The sequence below is a fragment of the Telopea speciosissima genome, chromosome 2 (genome assembly GCF_018873765.1).
Source record: "Telopea speciosissima isolate NSW1024214 ecotype Mountain lineage chromosome 2, Tspe_v1, whole genome shotgun sequence".
Taxonomy (NCBI): Eukaryota; Viridiplantae; Streptophyta; class Magnoliopsida; order Proteales; family Proteaceae; genus Telopea; species Telopea speciosissima.
Genome location: NC_057917.1, coordinates 2944981 through 2962606, shown reverse-complemented (window position 1 = coordinate 2962606; position 17626 = coordinate 2944981). Strand labels below are relative to the sequence as shown.

Genomic DNA, 17626 nt, shown 5'->3' with positions numbered 1-17626 from the left:
CTTCAGTTCTTCAAGCACAGATCTGGGTTTCTAAAACCCTAATTCTCAATCATAGTAGAGAGCAATAAGAAGAAGAAGAAGAGATCACAAGAGAGAGAGAGAGAGGAGAACCAAAACAAATCCAAGAGGGGGTAGCCAGAAAACGTGGAGACATGGCTCCCCCTCTGTGTTTTGGTCCCTATTTATAATAATAGGGTTTTATTAAAACCCTGCATGGATAGAAATAAAACTCAGTGAGAGTTTGACTCTCTCTCTTTGTTTGGCAGTTCTGTTTAAACTCAAAGTGCTTCTAATTGGTGGTCATTCGAATCGACGCCCGTGGAGGGTGGTCATTCGGTCTGCGCCCGTAGAGGGTCATGCGATCCGCGCCCGTGGTTGGTCCTTCACTGGTTCTGTCATGGTCCACACCTCCTTGGGTCGGGACACATGGCGGCCTCCGATTGATTAGTGTGAATTTGGGTTTGTCACTTACGTTTTCTACTTTTGATTTTATCTTGTATTTATTTTAATAAATATGTGATTTAATGTATCATAATGCATAAAACAATATATATAAACTAATAGAAAATCTAGAAAAATATCACATTATCTTAACTTAAAAAATTATAAAATAAAAAACTTAATCAAATAGATGAATATTTATTATTATTATATTCGTATCCGATTAGCTTCTGAACGAATTTGAATTCTCCTAGATAGATACAAAGATGGATTGAATATGATTTTTGGAATATCATCGGTTAGGGGCACTGTTTTATCAAAAAAAAAAAAAAAAAGTTCAGGGGCACTGTAAAAGCAGAAGGACATGTGTCGAAACCATATGTAATTTCGACACATGTCGATTTGTTTAATATTTTCTATCACATAAGCAGCAGAGATACATCTAGTAGTAGCTTCGCTACGAAACTGTAAATACAGTAGCGATCGGAGGGTATAATCCGTATTAGACGTACAGGCCCGAGACAGAGACCCCGAGACTGGAGCTCTCAGTCTGAGACTCTGAGCTATATAAACACAACTAATTAAGAGTGGAAACCTCTAGAAAAAGAAATTTGAGTCTCATTTGAGAGAAAGAGAGAGAGGGAAGGGGAGAAGATCTTTCTTTCTTGTTTTCTGTAAATCTTCTTGTTGCAAAAGAGGAAGAAGGAAAACAGGGACAAAGGAATCAGAATGGAATTAAATGTTCTATGGAGCTGCTTGTGTGTGGTCGCTGTTTGTAGTTGGTTGTTTGGATATATATACATCATTGCGTGGGTAAAACCAGAGAGACTTCGAGAGAAGCTGAGGAGGCAAGGTATCAGAGGACCTCCACCTTCTTTCCTATTAGGGAATGTCCCTGAGATGAAGAAGATCCAATCATCACTAGCAGCGTCATCATCATCATCCATTAATTCCATTTCAAAGGAGGTTAGGGTCGTCCTTGAAGATCATATGACTGCCCACGACTACACCTCTACTTTCTTCCCATATTTTGAGCATTGGAGAAAACAATACGGTACGCATATACTCTCAAATTCTCCTTATTAATTATGTTAGTTAGTATGCTGGGATATCTTTAATTTGCATATAATCAATCTGATTGAGTTTTCCTTCCTTTACGGTGAGGAGATAATTTCTTTACCCATCAATTTTTTTGGCAAATTTTTTATTTGTTGATGAAAGAAAGAAAACAACTTTAGCTTAATGCAACCGTACAACCTGATTGTCTTGCGAATAAGCCGAAAGGTTGCGAGCCGCTTCTAAGCATAAGTGATGTTTAAAATTAGAAAAGGTCATGTCTAAAGTTCTATTACTTATATACATAAGATCCTTAATATATAACCATGGCCAAGGAGAGTTAGTAGGGGATGGAAGAACATTGGTGATCAGTTGGTTTGAGCACCAAATCTCTTTGATTTGCAGTCCTAAGATAGCTGTATGGTCTAGACCCGTCCTGATGCTGTACAATTCCGGATCCCAAACCTTAGACGCCAAAATATTTCTTGCAGCAAAAAACAAAAACCTTCCATCAGTCAAAAAAATATACTCCCAGCTTGCCAGTCTTAGTCCCGGGGTCTGGATTCCTCCACACAATAAAATGGGATATTTATACATAGGAATAGGTGTCCAAGAAACCAAATTGTGATTAGATCGTGATTCCTTAAGTACATCATTGGGCAAAGAGGGAGGGGGTTGTAAATTTAAATCCGAAATCCAGCATGAAACTTGTTGCAAGATCCAAATAGCATTTGGTTTTTCAGAACCAAATAAAACTTTGTTTCGAGCTGACCAAATGAAATAGTAAATAATGATAAGCATCCCTAAGAACCAGGTGATTGAGACTTTATCTAGCTGTCTAGAGTAAAAGAACTTAAAACAGAAATCACTCAAGGAATCATAAATCAGAGATTTAATACGTAAATCTAGAGGGCCAGCCACCCAGATGTGTTTGACCCAATCACGAGACAGAAAGAGCTGCCAGTAAGATTCGATCAGAGTGGTGGATGCCAAAGACATTTTGTCATTAAGGTAAGTAATAATTAATGAGACCACAATGGTGGATGAAGGAAAAAATTTTCTTAGAATAATAATGAGATCACAGCTGTGGGTAAACTATTGTTGCAGGATCTTTGATCATAACATTAAATAGATAATAAGTGTAATGACAATGATGTCAATCATAAAGGGTGTCCCATGCATTAGGCTCCCACCATTGCAGGCCGGGTCTGGAGGGGATCATTAAACATTAATTATTATAAAATATTAAAGAGGACAAAAAGGTAAATACCATATCATATTATTGGTGAATGTGATGATGCTTATACAATCAACTACTATTAATTCAATGCTGAATGATATGATATTTTATTACATTATTATTATTGTTATTAAAACGAACCATTAACTAGTTTCTTCTTTTACAACAAAAAAAAAACTAGTTTCTTCATTTTTATGCAAATAAATTTAAATTTGTTATAGATATAATGTAACATCGTTGGGTGTCCAATAGCACATCAAGAGTCAGTACTCAGACTGTGTGGCTGACTCTCTAGACTCTATGGCAGCTGATCTCCAACACTCTGTATCTTGGATCTCATCCCCACCCCCCTCCATTTTCCCCTTGTTGTTAGCTGATGTTTCGGGAACGTTGTTCCCCCGGTTGATGAAGTGCTTTTATCAAAAAAAAAAAGGAGTCAATACTCAGTAGACGTCATTGTTAGCGTATTTAATATAAATAACTTGGGTTTAGGCAGTACCTTTAAATTCTAAGGGAAAAAAGGTTGCCACATCCGGTGGTCGTGCTATAAAGTGTTAGGTCGTGTGACCCTACTCTAGCACGGCGTCAATGGGAACATGCAAACTGCAAAGGCATCCAACAAGAGTAGGCTCACAAGTAGGTAGTCTAATCATTTCACCCTCTATATATGGACACAGGGGCCACATTATCTGGCAGCATGCAATCCCCTGCTATTATTCTAATTAGGATTTTGGTAGCTTGGGGAATGGTATTTATTGCTGCTAGTTAATCCACCGTCGATCTCATCACCCACCGTCGATCTCATCACCATTCAACCTCTACAAATCTCCTTCATAATTCCCCTGTGGGAAATTGGAACAGTTGGATGTTCTTATCATGGTTTCAGAAATGGGATTGGAATTAATAGGGTGATCTGAATTGGAATCATTCGATGTAAACTCTAATTAATGTTAATTCTTCCAACCTATTTTGGAATAGATCATGAATGTTCTTTTATTTTCAATTTTTTTTAATCAATTTTTCAATCATTAAGCCAGTTAAAAAAAATAACAGAAAATCATTGAAATCTATATTTTGTATCAAGATCTACAAATCTCTGAATCAAAAACTCTTAAAAACTACATATCTAGAGAGATCTTTCTTTCTTTCTTTCCTATTCCAATTTTTAGGGTTCCAAAAAAATTTCAGATTGATTTCAATCTGTCTCAAATCGGAATCGATGGAGGCCAATCACGAGTCTGATCAATTCCAAGTTATTAAAGCCTAGGCCCGATAATTCTTAGCATGGTCCTTATTCATATGTAGGTCAATACTATTGCGGAACAACGCCATTGCCATTAAAATTGAAACCGGGTCACTTACCCGTACATGTACACTACACATACAGTAAGATGATGACCTGTAGATCAAACAACATGAGTTTTCTTGCTGCTTGTAATAATTATAAGCGCCGAAATGGAATAATTCCCTTCCCCTATGGGTTTGCAAGTACCCCTTAAATTTTTATATTTCCCAAAAGACCTTTTGATTAGATTCTATTTCGACACCTGTGATTATGGGCTGCTGTAGTTAACAGAAAATTTTGAAAAACCTAAGAAACTTGACAATTATACCTATTTTCTATTTAAGTAAGTTACCGTATTGCTCTTGCACCCTTTCCCTTTCCCTTTCCCTTTCCCTTTCCCTTTCCTTTTCTTCTTTCTACAAACTCACCCGCTCCCACCCTTTTACAACCTCATCCACGCAGGTCGGAGATGGAGCATTGATCGAAGCTATCGTTGAAACAACATTAAATTACTCTATAATCATTCAGTTCAAGAAAAACTTAGATCATCACAAAACTGAATAAACGCATTAATAACTTCTCTTTGAGTCTTCCGGGAACAGATAGAAAATAAATAAAACGTCCAACAAAAGGGACCACTAATAATTCAGGTCCAAGTCTTTTTTAACTTGATAATTATAAAAGGATTGCAACCGTTACCGTTACGTACATACAATTGATAGGGTGAAGTTGGAGTCTTTTAGCCAAAGCTTGCATTGATAGACTTAGCCTATACGGTGGTTGCAGGATTTTAAAACCAGGAATCCGTTATGGAATTAATGGGAATCGGTTCTCAATTAAGAACCCTTAAATCGGCCATTTGATCTGAAAACTCGTTGATTCAATGGAATCAGTGTGAATATTCCAATCTGAAGCGATAGGAATTGGGATCGGTCTTGGCCGATTCACGATTCAATTCATCGATTCTTGAAACCCTGGCCCCTGGATGGTTGTAACTTTGGCCATGGCCATGGCCATGCCCAGCCAGATATACGTTATCCCATTCACTGATGGGTTGGAGAGGGCGATAACGGATATTGGGAGGGTATTTTGAAACATAAGAAAACAAAACCGTAGGAAGAATTTGTGAACCCTAAGATGGTGGGTGAACCGTCCACTATTAAACTTTGTCGAATATATATAATGGATATGGTTAATGGTTTTTTGCCAGGTCCAACATTTATGTACTCAACAGGCAATGTACAACATCTGTACATCAGTGACCCTCATCTTGTCAAGGAAATAAGCCTGCATAACTCTTGGGACCTGGGAAAGCCCACGTACCTTATTGGGGTGATTGGGCCTTTGGTGGGCCTGGGTGTAACACTGTCCAGTGGTCAAGCGTGGGCACATCAGAGGAAAATCATTGCACCAGAATTCTTCATAGTCAAAGTCAAGGTAACTTATTTTTTTGGAGATTTTTGTTTTTTTAATTTTTTATTTTGGGCTAAGCGCGCTACGATTGTTTTCACGGAATATATGTAGGGAATGGTGGGATTAATGGTGGAGTCGTGCTTGCCTCTGTTGAAATCGTGGGAGGATCAAGTCGGAGGAGGTAAGGGAGGAGTTGCAGAGATTAGAGTTGATGAAGATCTGAGAAATATCTCAGCTGATGTTATCTCAAAAGCTTGTTTTGGAAGTTGCTATTCTGAAGGAAAAGAGATCTTTTCATTGCTTAGGACATTGCAGAGGATCACCTCTCGCACAAGCTTACATGCTAGAATTCCTGCTTTGAGGTAATTAACCAATATTTTATGACGCACAACCTACACCTCAACAAATTAATTACGCTAGCTGCTGCAGATTGTCATGATTTGATTTGTGAATCTCTTAATTCCCATTAAGTTTTTATTAGTCCATTAATTCATTGGATTAAAATCCCTAACTTTAATTAGTACATATATATATATTTTGGGCTCCATCTCGATCCATTCTCCAGTTGAAGTGTAGCCTCATCGTACGCCAATCTTTACATTTTATTAGAATATATATTTAAACATGTATGTATGTATATGTATTACCGAATTCAATATGTGACTGTTAATAAGAAAAGAGGGAGACCAGTGTGGCCCCTGCGTGCGCATGGGGGACCAATGATGAGAGGGTCCCCCATGTAACTCCAGTGCTAGCTAGTGAAGATACTTTCACTGTATCATGGAAGTAGACATAATCTCTACAAGTACTTGTGGTTGTTAATTTGTAGGTTGTTTCCTTTCTTTGTGTGTTTCTTATTTCTTATTTGATAATTAGGTTTTCAGTTTCAACATAAACATTACGATATAAATTACAAAATTGGGGTGACTTATATATTAATAATTAAAATTTGGACGTACTGGTAAATATATAGGTATGTCCCAAGCAAGAATAATAGGGAGGCTTGGAAGTTAGAGCAAGAGATTGAAAGGTTGATTTTAAAGGTAGTGAAGGAACGGAAGGGATCATCATCAAGTAGTAATGAGACGGATTTGCTACAAAGGATCGTGGAAGGTGCCTATGCTCATCAGCTAGGGTCCGAAACTGCAAATCGCTTTGCGGTGGATAACTGCAAGAACATATATTTTGCTGGCCATGAGACTGTGGCCACTGTTGCCACCTGGGCTTTGATGTTACTTTCGTTTCATCAAGATTGGCAGTCTCGTGTTCGCAACGAAGTAGCTGAGGTTTTTGCTGGCCATTTTCCAGATGCCCATATGCTTCTCAAGTTGAAAACGGTTTGAGATTTTAATTTAATTATTTATTTATTATAGCTACAATTCGGTCTATATATAAACCAACCATACATACAATATTTAAGTATCTGATTTATATATATATTCTGCTGATCCATGATGATCATGACCTTAATTGCTTGCAGTTGACGATGGTGATTCAAGAGACAATGAGGCTATACCCACCAAGTTCATTTGTGGCGAGAGAGGCGTTGGAAGAGATAAACTTGGGTGGTGGTGGTGGTGGTGTTGTTGATATGATCATACCAAAGGGCGTAAACCTATGGATTCCCATCCCGACTCTGCATCGGATTCCGGAAATCTGGGGAACAGACGCCCACCAATTCAAGCCGGAGAGGTTCGCAAACGGCATTTTCGGTGCTTGCAAGCTTCCACAGGCATACATACCCTTTGGGCTTGGCCCTCGGACCTGCTTGGGACGGAAATTCGCCATGATTGAATTGAAAGTTCTCCTCTCCCTCATCCTCTCTAAATTCTCTTTCTCCCTCTCCCCCAAATATCTCCATTCACCAACATTTAGGCTTGTAGTAGAGCCCCAATATGGCATGAATCTCCTTTTCAAGAAAGCATGAGATCGATCACATACATATATCTCCATTATTCTTTCATCAACAAACAAACCTGCAGCTAGCTGTATGTATATTATAAATATCATACTATTATATAAAATTTATAAATCACGTTATTTATTTATTGAGTATAGTATTTCACTTGATAAAAATACCCATGTACGTAGGTCTATTATTGCTCTCAGTTGATCGGATCAAGCTCTCAAAATTATTAATTAAAACAAGAGCTCAATTCAGTCCCAATGTCTCTTCATCTCTTAAAAGTTAAGACATCTTGATCAATCCATGATCGAGTTTTTTTCCATATTTTGCCAACTACATGCATGTCTAGCTAGACGTCTATTTGGGGATTCCCTTTGTTCCCAACAATTAAGTTGAATAAATTTCATTACCAAGATCTACTCCACAAAATTGACTCCAAATGCAGCGTTGGAAGGCCAAGCTTATACAAGTGCCCGTGGAAAACAGGTATTGATCCAGTCCACTTTGGCAGCTATGCCCCAACATTTTATGTCTTTTTTCAAACTTCCATCTTCAATGTTGCAGTCTCTTTACTTCAAAAAGCAATCTTTCTTTTGGTCCAATAGAGAAAAATCTTTAGTTCCTACTTTAAGTTGTAAGTTGGAGTACAATCTGTATTTCCAAGAAATCTGTGGAACTCAATCTTTGTCTATCTTAGAATGTTAATCAAGCTTTAAAAAAGTTAGGGAGCTTGGTTAAAAAAAAATGATGTAGGTGGGCAAAGTCAGGTTACATGACGCTGTCCTTAAGACCATAGATGCTCCCAATGATGAGTTGTAAGCTCGCCTACTTGATACGATGGGTGCAACTCCACGGTTAGGAATAGGATGTGTTAGTCTTGCGTCAACCGTGTAGTGTGCAATTGTTGGGCTTATGACTGTTGAAAACACCTCTCCACACTGAATTCGAGTTTTAGGTGAGATACCGTCAAATTGTATTAGAGCAAAACACTCGGCATTGACCATGTGGGGCCCATGACCCAAAATTGAGGAAGTTGGTAAAACACAATCTTGAATTGAGGAAGTCGATAAAACACAATCTTGAACGCACACTCCCTTTATTTGGGTTCCCAAAAAAACCAAAAAGGAAATGCAAAACCATAATATATTGTTAGGGCTGATGTTCTCTGTGCTGCAGCGCAGGCTGCACCTAGACACATGGGTCTGCCATTTAGGGGGGTAGGGTGGTCATTTCGCCTATCCCCATGTGTTTGGGCGCAGCCTGCGCCGCAGCACAAAAAACATTTGGCCATATTGTTATGTAATTGTGTGTGAGTATTTTGGTTTGAAAAATGTAAGTAGTTGTAGTTAGTATAGCCTACGTGAGAGTCTTTATGTGAACTATGTAATACTTAAGTGGCTAAGTAGAAGTGGTACGTATGTAACTGATTGGCATCTTTTGACCCAGAAAAACCCAAAAAAACAAAAACTGATTGGCATCTTATTTAATTGGAGTTGGAATAAAAGAAGGAAAGACTTTGGAATCCCTAATACGCCAAATATCTATTTCTGTCCTATCTTTTCTCATATACACATATACAAAAATAGTTCCTCTCCAATGAGGTGATTTATTGCGTTAGGATAAACACATAAACTTCCACAAATAGATCTTTCAAGGCATGCATTTCCAAATTTCGACATCTAACACTTAAAGAGGGGAGGGGAGGGAGTGGGGAGAGACAAGGGAAAGTAAGTGACGACTAATTATAACGAACAGTTTTCGTATGAGGAATAGTACAAATTAATCAATGTCTTAAAATTTAAATCTTTCAATGTAGACACTGTAGAGCCCTTTCAATCTTAAGAGTGTCTGTATTAAAGTCTTGACCCAAGCCCACATTAATTTTTCGCCTCTCAGGTTCCTTGTCAGGTCAGGTTCATAGGTTCCTCTCATAGGGAGGGCGAAAATGACGATCTCATCCCACTCGAGTAGTGTGTTCGGGCAGGGGGTGAGGTTGTCATTTCTGATCCCCTATGAGAGAAACCTACGAATCTGACCGGACAGAGAACCTAAGAGGAGTTAAGTCCATTGATATTGCAGAGTCAGATCTTCTTTAGGAGGAGATAAACTCCATATTTAGGCTCTACAATCATTCTATATGCGGGGGAGTGGTGATACCTGGGAGAGATGGAGAAAGAGAAATTGGAAACAATAAGAGAAAGAACAATTTTCAACTCTACCATGGCAAAGTTTCGGCCCAGCCCATAGAGAAGAAAGAATTCTTTCACTTTCGGTGAAACTACCTTCATTCCTCCTTCACAATGGATGAAGGGAAACTCGGACATAATTTTTTAAGTCCTAAACTCCTAGCTAGCTAACATGTTCACCGCATATTTGTATTTTAATTGCTGAAATATATATATATATATATATATGTACATACCGATTTCATCTTAGGCAGCATGTCAGCATCTGGAAATCGACCCCTACAAACTCGTTTAATTTCTGCACGGACTCGGTCTTGCCACTCAGGATACAATGCCATTAACATCAAGCACCATGTTGCAGCTACTGCTGTAGTCTCATGACCAGCAAAGTAGATGCTCTTACAGTTATCCACTATGAAGCGATTAGATGAGTTTGACCCCACCTGAGTATTGCTCTTGGCACCCTCCAATATCATTTGTAATAGATCCGCCTTCTCTAAGGTTGAGGTAGCCATTGATGATTTTATTTGCCGCTCCTTCACTGTGTTCAGTATCAATGATTCGATCTCTCTTTCTAGCCTCCATATCTCTCTATTATTCCTGGTTGGAAGGTTTCTAATCCAAGGTGATCGATCATCAGTAAAATATAAATTAGGAAATTCTTCCAAATCTTCAATTCGGGTCACAACAGAACTCGAAGTTTTCAAAAAAAAAAAACAAAAGAGCCGGGCCGAACCTCAGATACGGTTTGAAGTTTTCTGGGAGACTGGCCCGGATCATCACCTATCCATATATGCTTTGCATATGATTAGGTGATGACATGTGTCTAATCTATTGCCTAATAAAAATGCATGGAGGAACATTTAAGGAAGCAAAAAGGACACATATTATCATTTGACTTTTTGGGTTCAAAACTTATCAATTTCCCAACCTAGGCCCGCTTGAGTTGGCACTCGCTGGTAGAACTCACTTACAGTCAAGTGATAATATGTGTCCTTTTTGCTCAAAGGTGATCCCAATTAACTTTGGCCTGAGTTGCAACCCCTAGGCCCTAGCTAGATTGTACTTAATTGAGACTATTAGGAATTGTAGTAGTATTAGAGAGTAGAGGACGTATGTATGATACCTAAAGCTGGTTGCCTTGAACAGGAAACCTTGCTCGGACATTGTATGTTGAAGAGCCCTGAGCTTAGAGAATATTTGTTTGCCCTGCGAATAGCTACTCCCGAAGCAAGCTCTGGAGATGACATCCGCAGAGAAGTTCCTCAAATCGTCGTCCACTTTTAAGTCAGCAATCCCTCCTTGAGATTCCATTACTCGCTTCTCCCATTTGTCTATCAATGCCAACCCTGACTCCACCATTAGGCCCACCATGCCCTACCCCACAACATACAAATACATTAATCAATCAAGCAACTATATGTATAAAATTTAATTTTTTGGTTTTTTTTTTTTTTTTTATAGATATTAATGGTACCTTAACCTTGTCCATGAAGAACTCGGGTGCGATGATTTTCCTCTGATGGGCCCAAACATGACCATTGGACCTTAGAATGCCATTACCAAGCATGGGCCCAAGTGCCTTACCTACATATAATGGCTTACCTAAATCCCAAGAAGAAGACTGGCTTAACTCCTTCACTAGATCCGGGCGATTCACGTACAAGTGTTGCCTGCTCCCGGTTGAATACATGTATATTGGACCTGCACCCACAAAACCTTTTGGAATATCACCAAGTATATATAGAACCTCAAGAAACGTAACTCGCAATTTTTTTTTTTCATTTATGGAGAACCAATGGAATTGCGTCGATACATTTAATTCAAGAGGAAGAAAAAAAGGGTCATTTATGTTATATTTCCACAAATGATTTTCCAATGACTACATTTGATCGTAAGGTTAGGGAAGGGAAGTTAAATTAGTTTAAAAAAATATATTGTATTCAGGATTGTGTAATTACCTTAAACTGTTATTAAAATATGATAATCATACTTTCTCTTGCAATCAGATAGAACCTAAGGTGATTACCAAAAAAAAAAAAAAAAAATAGAGCCTAAGGGTTTTTTTTTTTTTTTTTTTTTTTTTTTTTCTGTAAAAGAGCCTAAGGTCACATGACATGTGAAACACCAATTACATTGCTAGCATGTAAAAAATAGGAAATGGATAGGGAAATAAAAATTATTTATCTGATAATTGATTGGTCATGTACATTGCGCATATATATATATATATATATATATATATATATATGACTTTAGCATTTTCAATTCCTAGTAGAACTTCCACTTATACTCATGGTTTGTAATCTTGGATCGGTCAAAACCAGCAAGATCGGATCTGTATCGACCTAGACCAATCCCAAATAATGACTGATCATGCCCGAAAGTAGTGGATCGTTCCTTGGATTGATCAACTGAGTCGGATTGCCCAAATTTGGGGATCAAATCGTACGGTATATCAATCATTACAATTCTAAAATGGTTCGTAATCTTGAGATTGGATCGGTCGATTTGTCTAGATCGGATCGATATCGGCCATGATTTACTTTTAATTTTCATAATCTTTAATATTTTTTTAGACACTGGCCGGTATGAGAACCAATCCGATTTTATGGTCATTTTTTACCAATTTTGACCAATCCAGAATTCCAGATCGATATCAGATTGGTGACGGCCCTGACCAATCCCGGTATTACAAACTATGCTCCCCACCCGTGATCCGACTGAGAGAGAAAGAGAGAACCACGTTGGAAATTGAAGTGGTCTCCACGCACTAAATTGAGCAAATTCAAACAAAATCAATGCAGACCTCCTAATTTTTTTTCTACCACATGAAAACCTAACTCAGCATTCCTCCTAATACATTGAAGGCATCATTGAAAGGCCGAAAATTATTGCCTCACCAACCAAGGAGCATACTTAGCATAGGTCCCCCACAATAGAATATTTATGACACAAGGCAGGAACCTAGCTACGTACCTATCCAAAGGTTAGATTTGATCTGATCAGTCTATTAAACGTCAATGTAACATACATATAGGATCATGAATTTTTATCCTCTTAATTACATTACTCATATTTGACAGTTAAATACATCTAATAGAGGGAGGTGAACCCTACCTCAAGCAGGGAGTATTGAGAAACCGTACATGCTAAGAAGATACCGATGCCAAAGCTAATCTATATCCTATATCCGATATCCAGATTGGAATGTTCCTGGATCCAGATCCGATGCCGTGTTTTGGGTCCCTATCAAAAGCGGTGCATGGAATCTTGAATAATTGTGAGGGTATGTACTAGGGCGACATTAGCATTGTTCCTCCACGGTATCCACGTACACACGAATATGATCGATGGACCATGTTAATAAAGACCCTTCAAAGCATGCAACTGTTTCAATTCACTAGAGACAGAGTTCATGGGGAACCGTGATGGAGATTTGTAGACGTTCAAACAAGGAAAAGTATCCTCTCAGGTTCGAACCCTGCCCGGTATAGGTGCCTAGTGCCTTTAATAAGAGAGGGGATGGATCCCACTTGGACAGTGTGTTAGGATAGAGGATAAAGTGATCACTTCAAACCCCTTATGAGAGGAATCGTACGAATTATACTATACCGGACAAGGAACCTATACCGGACAAGGAACCTGAAAAGATAAGGATCCGATGGACATTTAATTAAGTAGTTGCAGTAAATAGTTCAGCTACCAAACACCTTATTACCGTGTATGTGAGAGGGTGGGAGTTTCAAGGCATTAATTAATGGGTATGGGAATGTGACTTTTCCAACTCTTTGTAAGAGGGGACAACCGTGCATGCTTACACGGCTGTGTATGAAAACTTCCCCCTAATAATAATAATAATAATAATAATAATAATAATAATAATAATAATAGAGAGAAAGAACGCTACATAGACGTGTACAATGCGCTACTCCTGCATCCAAACACATGGATGCATGAAATGATCACCGCACCCTTGGGATTAATAATAATAATAGAGAGAAAGAACGCTACATGGACGTGTACAATGCGCTACTCCTGCATCCAAACACATGGATGCATGAAATGATCACCGCACCCTTGGGATTTTCCACCTTTCCATGGGGATGTCCGGTCATTTCATGTGCCCAGTGTTTGGGCACAAGGGCTGTGCACCACATATCCACATCCTCTACTTCCGCCTGCCCCTACTTCCATATGCGCCCAACACATAACGGGGTATGCAAAGACCGCCTTACCCCCGCTCGGGCAAGGCGCTCGGGCAGGGGTAAGGTTGTCTTTGTGCATTCCGTTGTATGTAGGGCGCACATGAAAATATGGATAGGTGGAAGTAGAGGATCCCGACTCGTGCACCACACACACACACACGACGAGGTAAGTTTTTTTTTACCCATAATAATAATAAAGTAATCACACTGCAATAAAAAAAATTTACAAAACATATCAATACTTTTTCGTGTCCCATATAGGACAAAAAGATCATTGTGAAAATTGACACCATTGTAAGATACAATAAATTTTATAATACTATCTCTACTATTTATTTCCCATGCATAGAGGTCAAAGAAGACCGCCCCTTTGTTGTATGAGCTAGCTAGGGAAGGCAAAACTGTGGTCATGGTTACAGTGTCTGATACAGATCGATCATGACGCTAATTATAGTACTGTATAGTAATATAAACATGTGATAATATATCATTGTCATTTAACATAATTATAAAGAACTAATAATAATGGTTAAGTATTGTATTGTATAAACATCATCAAATTCGCCAATAATGTGATATAGTATAAGCTTTTTAATTTATTTCATTAAATAATATAATAATATTAATGATTGTCAGGTAATCGTTAAACAATATGTATATATTATAAATCATTATTATTATTATATATGCAAAGCAGTGAAGGTCCTATCTCCTGTGCAACAATAGTTTAATTATGATTATATTATTATGCTCTAATAAGATCGATATCCCATATATGATCGATCTTACAATATTCAATTCCTACACTCGATCTGATGATCAGGAGGTCTTAGCCAGCCATATATGGAATTTCTGGTTTCTTAGTTCCTACTAACAAAAAACAAATAAAGGGAGAAAGCTAGCTTACACCCACTTAATTTCTTTTGATGTACGAGATCAGAACTGATCGAGAAGAATTAAAAGAAGAATATGTACGTACCGTATTGTTTTCTCCAATGTTCAAAATATGGGAAGAGAGTAGAGGTGTAGTCGTGGGCAGCGATATCATCTCCAAGGACGACCCTAACCTCCTTTGAAATGGAATTAATGGATGATGATGATGATGATGCTGCTGCTGCAAGTGATGATTGGATCTTCTTCATCTCAGGGACATTCCCTAATAGGAAAGAAGGTGGAGGTCCTCTGATACCTTGCCTCCTCAGCTTCTCTCGAAGTCTCTCTGGTTTTACCCACGCAATGATGTATATATATCCAAACAACCAACTACAAACACCGACCACACACAAGCAGCTCCATAATAAAACCTTTAATTCCATTAATTCTTCTTAATTTCGCCCCTACCCGGCCTCCCCGTTTTCCTTTTTCCTCTTTTGCAGGGATCGAGAAGATTTGCAGTAACAACAATAAAGATAATCTTCGTCTCCCCTTCTCTCTCTCTCTCTCTCTCTCTCAAAAGAACAACTCCCCGGCCAACCCAAACTTCTCCTTCTAGCCTTCTAGGTTTCCAGTCTGAGTTGTGTTTATACAGGTCAGGGCTAGGTGCAGTCCCGGGGCAACCTACACTAATAAAGTCATCAGAGATCTACAAAGAGAATACGAGGCTTTTGTATGGCTACTTACTTAAAATACCCTTCGATCTCCACTGTATTTAAAGAAGAACCTTCATAGCGAATAGCGATACGACTACTAGAGAATAGAGATATCCCTAGGCCCGGCTGCTTAGGCAGTAGAACTTGTTGCAGAGCATCTCACAAGAAAAACATATAATATTATTTTTTGGTAGAAAAAATATATAATATTGAATTGTTAATTGTTTTGGTGTTTGACCACCCAGCGTTACATTGACTATTATTATATAGGGAGAAACAAGGCTACCAGGCTGCTTATGCAACGCTAGCACCTCCTTGTGTCTACCTTTTATATGCTCTCGCCAAGATACATAGGGGTGCTAAATGACTGCCCTACCCCCATGAAAGGCAGAAATCCCATTCTTTTTGCTGAGGGGGGAGAGAGAGAAAGAGAGAAAGAGAGAGAAATACACCAATGCGGTGTGATAGAAATCCCACGATTTCGAAGGACAATGAGGTCATGCATTTCATGTAAGAAGAAAGAGATAAACAGAGAGGTGGTGTTGTACCTTGCCCCGGTGGCTCAAGAACTTTTTTTCATATTGTTTATAAGTCGTGGCCCAGTGCGCAGACAGGGCCAATGGGAGCACATGCGGTGGCATGACATTACCACCTTTTATGGGGGTGATGTGATCATTTCACCCCCCCTTCTAGGTGCAATGATGGTACACCCCCCCCCCCCCTCTCCACATAGAACTTTTCTCCTTTTTAATATATTTTCTTTTAAATTTTGCTAAACATCACAAGAAACTTCTGAAGATTTCTGCACAATTACAAACGTGCTTCCTGGGCATAGTAATTGATTTCTTAAAATTATTTTTTCAACAAGTTGTGTTACACCCTTTTTAATATGGGTATCTCTGTCTCTCGCATATCACATGGATCAATGGATCAAAGGTTTTGTGACTGTAGTAACACAAGTTGTTAGATTTCTTGGTGGGCTTAATTAATTATATCCTACCTATTGGTGTAGGTCCATAGGCATAAATCTGATTTGGGACCACTTTAAGGTTAATGGGGGTATTCTAATCATTTCCATTGTGGGGGGTGGGTAAAGATTAGGGTTTTGTTTTGTAAATACACGGTTAGGATCCCTATAGTCTCTTTGGTCTCATTCTTTGTTCTTCCTATCAAGAAAGAGAGGTACTGGTGGGAGAAGAAGACTATGGAAGATCCAAACCTAATGGTTAGAACGTGCTCGTCGTAACGAAGCTCTACAAGGTCTTTTCCAACATACCTAGGTACAAGGTATGTTCTAATCTTGCTATATTCATTTATTCATCGTGTTCTAAGGTTCTGTGTGGTTTTCTTCATAGGGTTTCTATCAAAACCAAAGGGATTTATTCTTACACAAGTATAACAAAAACATAAACAATGAAAGAATTAGTATAATAGCTTATTGGAAGGGATTTAAATCAATGAGGCTCTTGAATAATGTTTAGCCTCCTAAAAGTTACTTCACCAAGAATTATTCACAAAGGCCCATACAGTAGAGAACCCATTGCCATGGATGCTTTAAAAGGATTCTACACTCATAAAAACTAATCCATGTGTTGCGCGCTTGCGCCTATATAGAAAGAGTGAAGACAAGATTGAAAATGTTGCAAAAGATACAAGTGCATGCAAAAGCGAATCGACTCTATTTGATGCATGTTTGACTTCTCTCATAATTTCCTGTGGCAAGATTGAAAACATGGAGAGGAAGGTAACACAGAGAAAAATATGGCCCAATGTTTTATGGTGAAAGTTTTCTGCCATCCATGGAGGAGGTTTCACCCACCATCTTCTTTGTTACGCCCCCACTACAGTACGGGATCAAAAATACCCCTTACACTATTCCCAATGCGCTTCCCAAGGCACTGACACCCATCGGCGAGGAGGAATTAATCACTGATGAAGGAATTCCTCCTTCGTTGTAGGTGAGGCGAAACTTGGTCCATTTTTGAAAGCCATCTTACACTGTCACATGTTTAAATCATGTACTGTTTTTTAAACATTAATGTACCTTCTATGGATCTGATAAACACTGGATTTTTTTAAGGTGGGAAGGAAAGACTAGAGAGAGAGAGAGAGAAAGAAAAATAATAGGGTCGAGTTTCTCTGCACAATGGGTGTGGAAGGAATCTCCACATAGAAGGAGAGAGAAGGAAGAAAAGACAAAAATTATAGGACCGAGTATCTCTACAAAACAGATGGAGAGGGATATGATTCTCCACATTCACTTCCATCAATACCATTGTGATGCAACCTAAAATCACCTCAC

At 38.6% G+C, this 17626-nt stretch overlaps 1 protein-coding gene across 1 annotated transcript; it reads left to right on the top strand.

The window, feature by feature from the left end:
* Positions 1 to 1147: 1147 nt before the first annotated feature.
* Positions 1148 to 7392, top strand: LOC122653213 (cytochrome P450 714C2-like). The gene is made up of 5 exons (XM_043847165.1): positions 1148 to 1495; positions 5233 to 5459; positions 5547 to 5797; positions 6409 to 6772; positions 6916 to 7392. Exons 1-5 carry the CDS (start codon positions 1171 to 1173, stop codon positions 7360 to 7362), a joined length of 1614 nt encoding a protein of 537 aa, XP_043703100.1. The 5' UTR covers positions 1148 to 1170; the 3' UTR covers positions 7363 to 7392.
* Positions 7393 to 17626: the final 10234 nt, after the last annotated feature.

Bases quoted from the DNA above. Each gene is read 5' to 3' on its own strand.
- LOC122653213 (XM_043847165.1), top strand. From the start codon at position 1,171: ATGGAATTAAATGTTCTATGGAGCTGCTTGTGTGTGGTCGCTGTTTGT. The intron at 5,798-6,408 runs GTAATTAACCAA...GTAAATATATAG, and splicing joins GCTAGAATTCCTGCTTTGAG to GTATGTCCCAAGCAAGAATA. The intron at 6,773-6,915 runs GTTTGAGATTTT...AATTGCTTGCAG, and splicing joins TGCTTCTCAAGTTGAAAACG to TTGACGATGGTGATTCAAGA.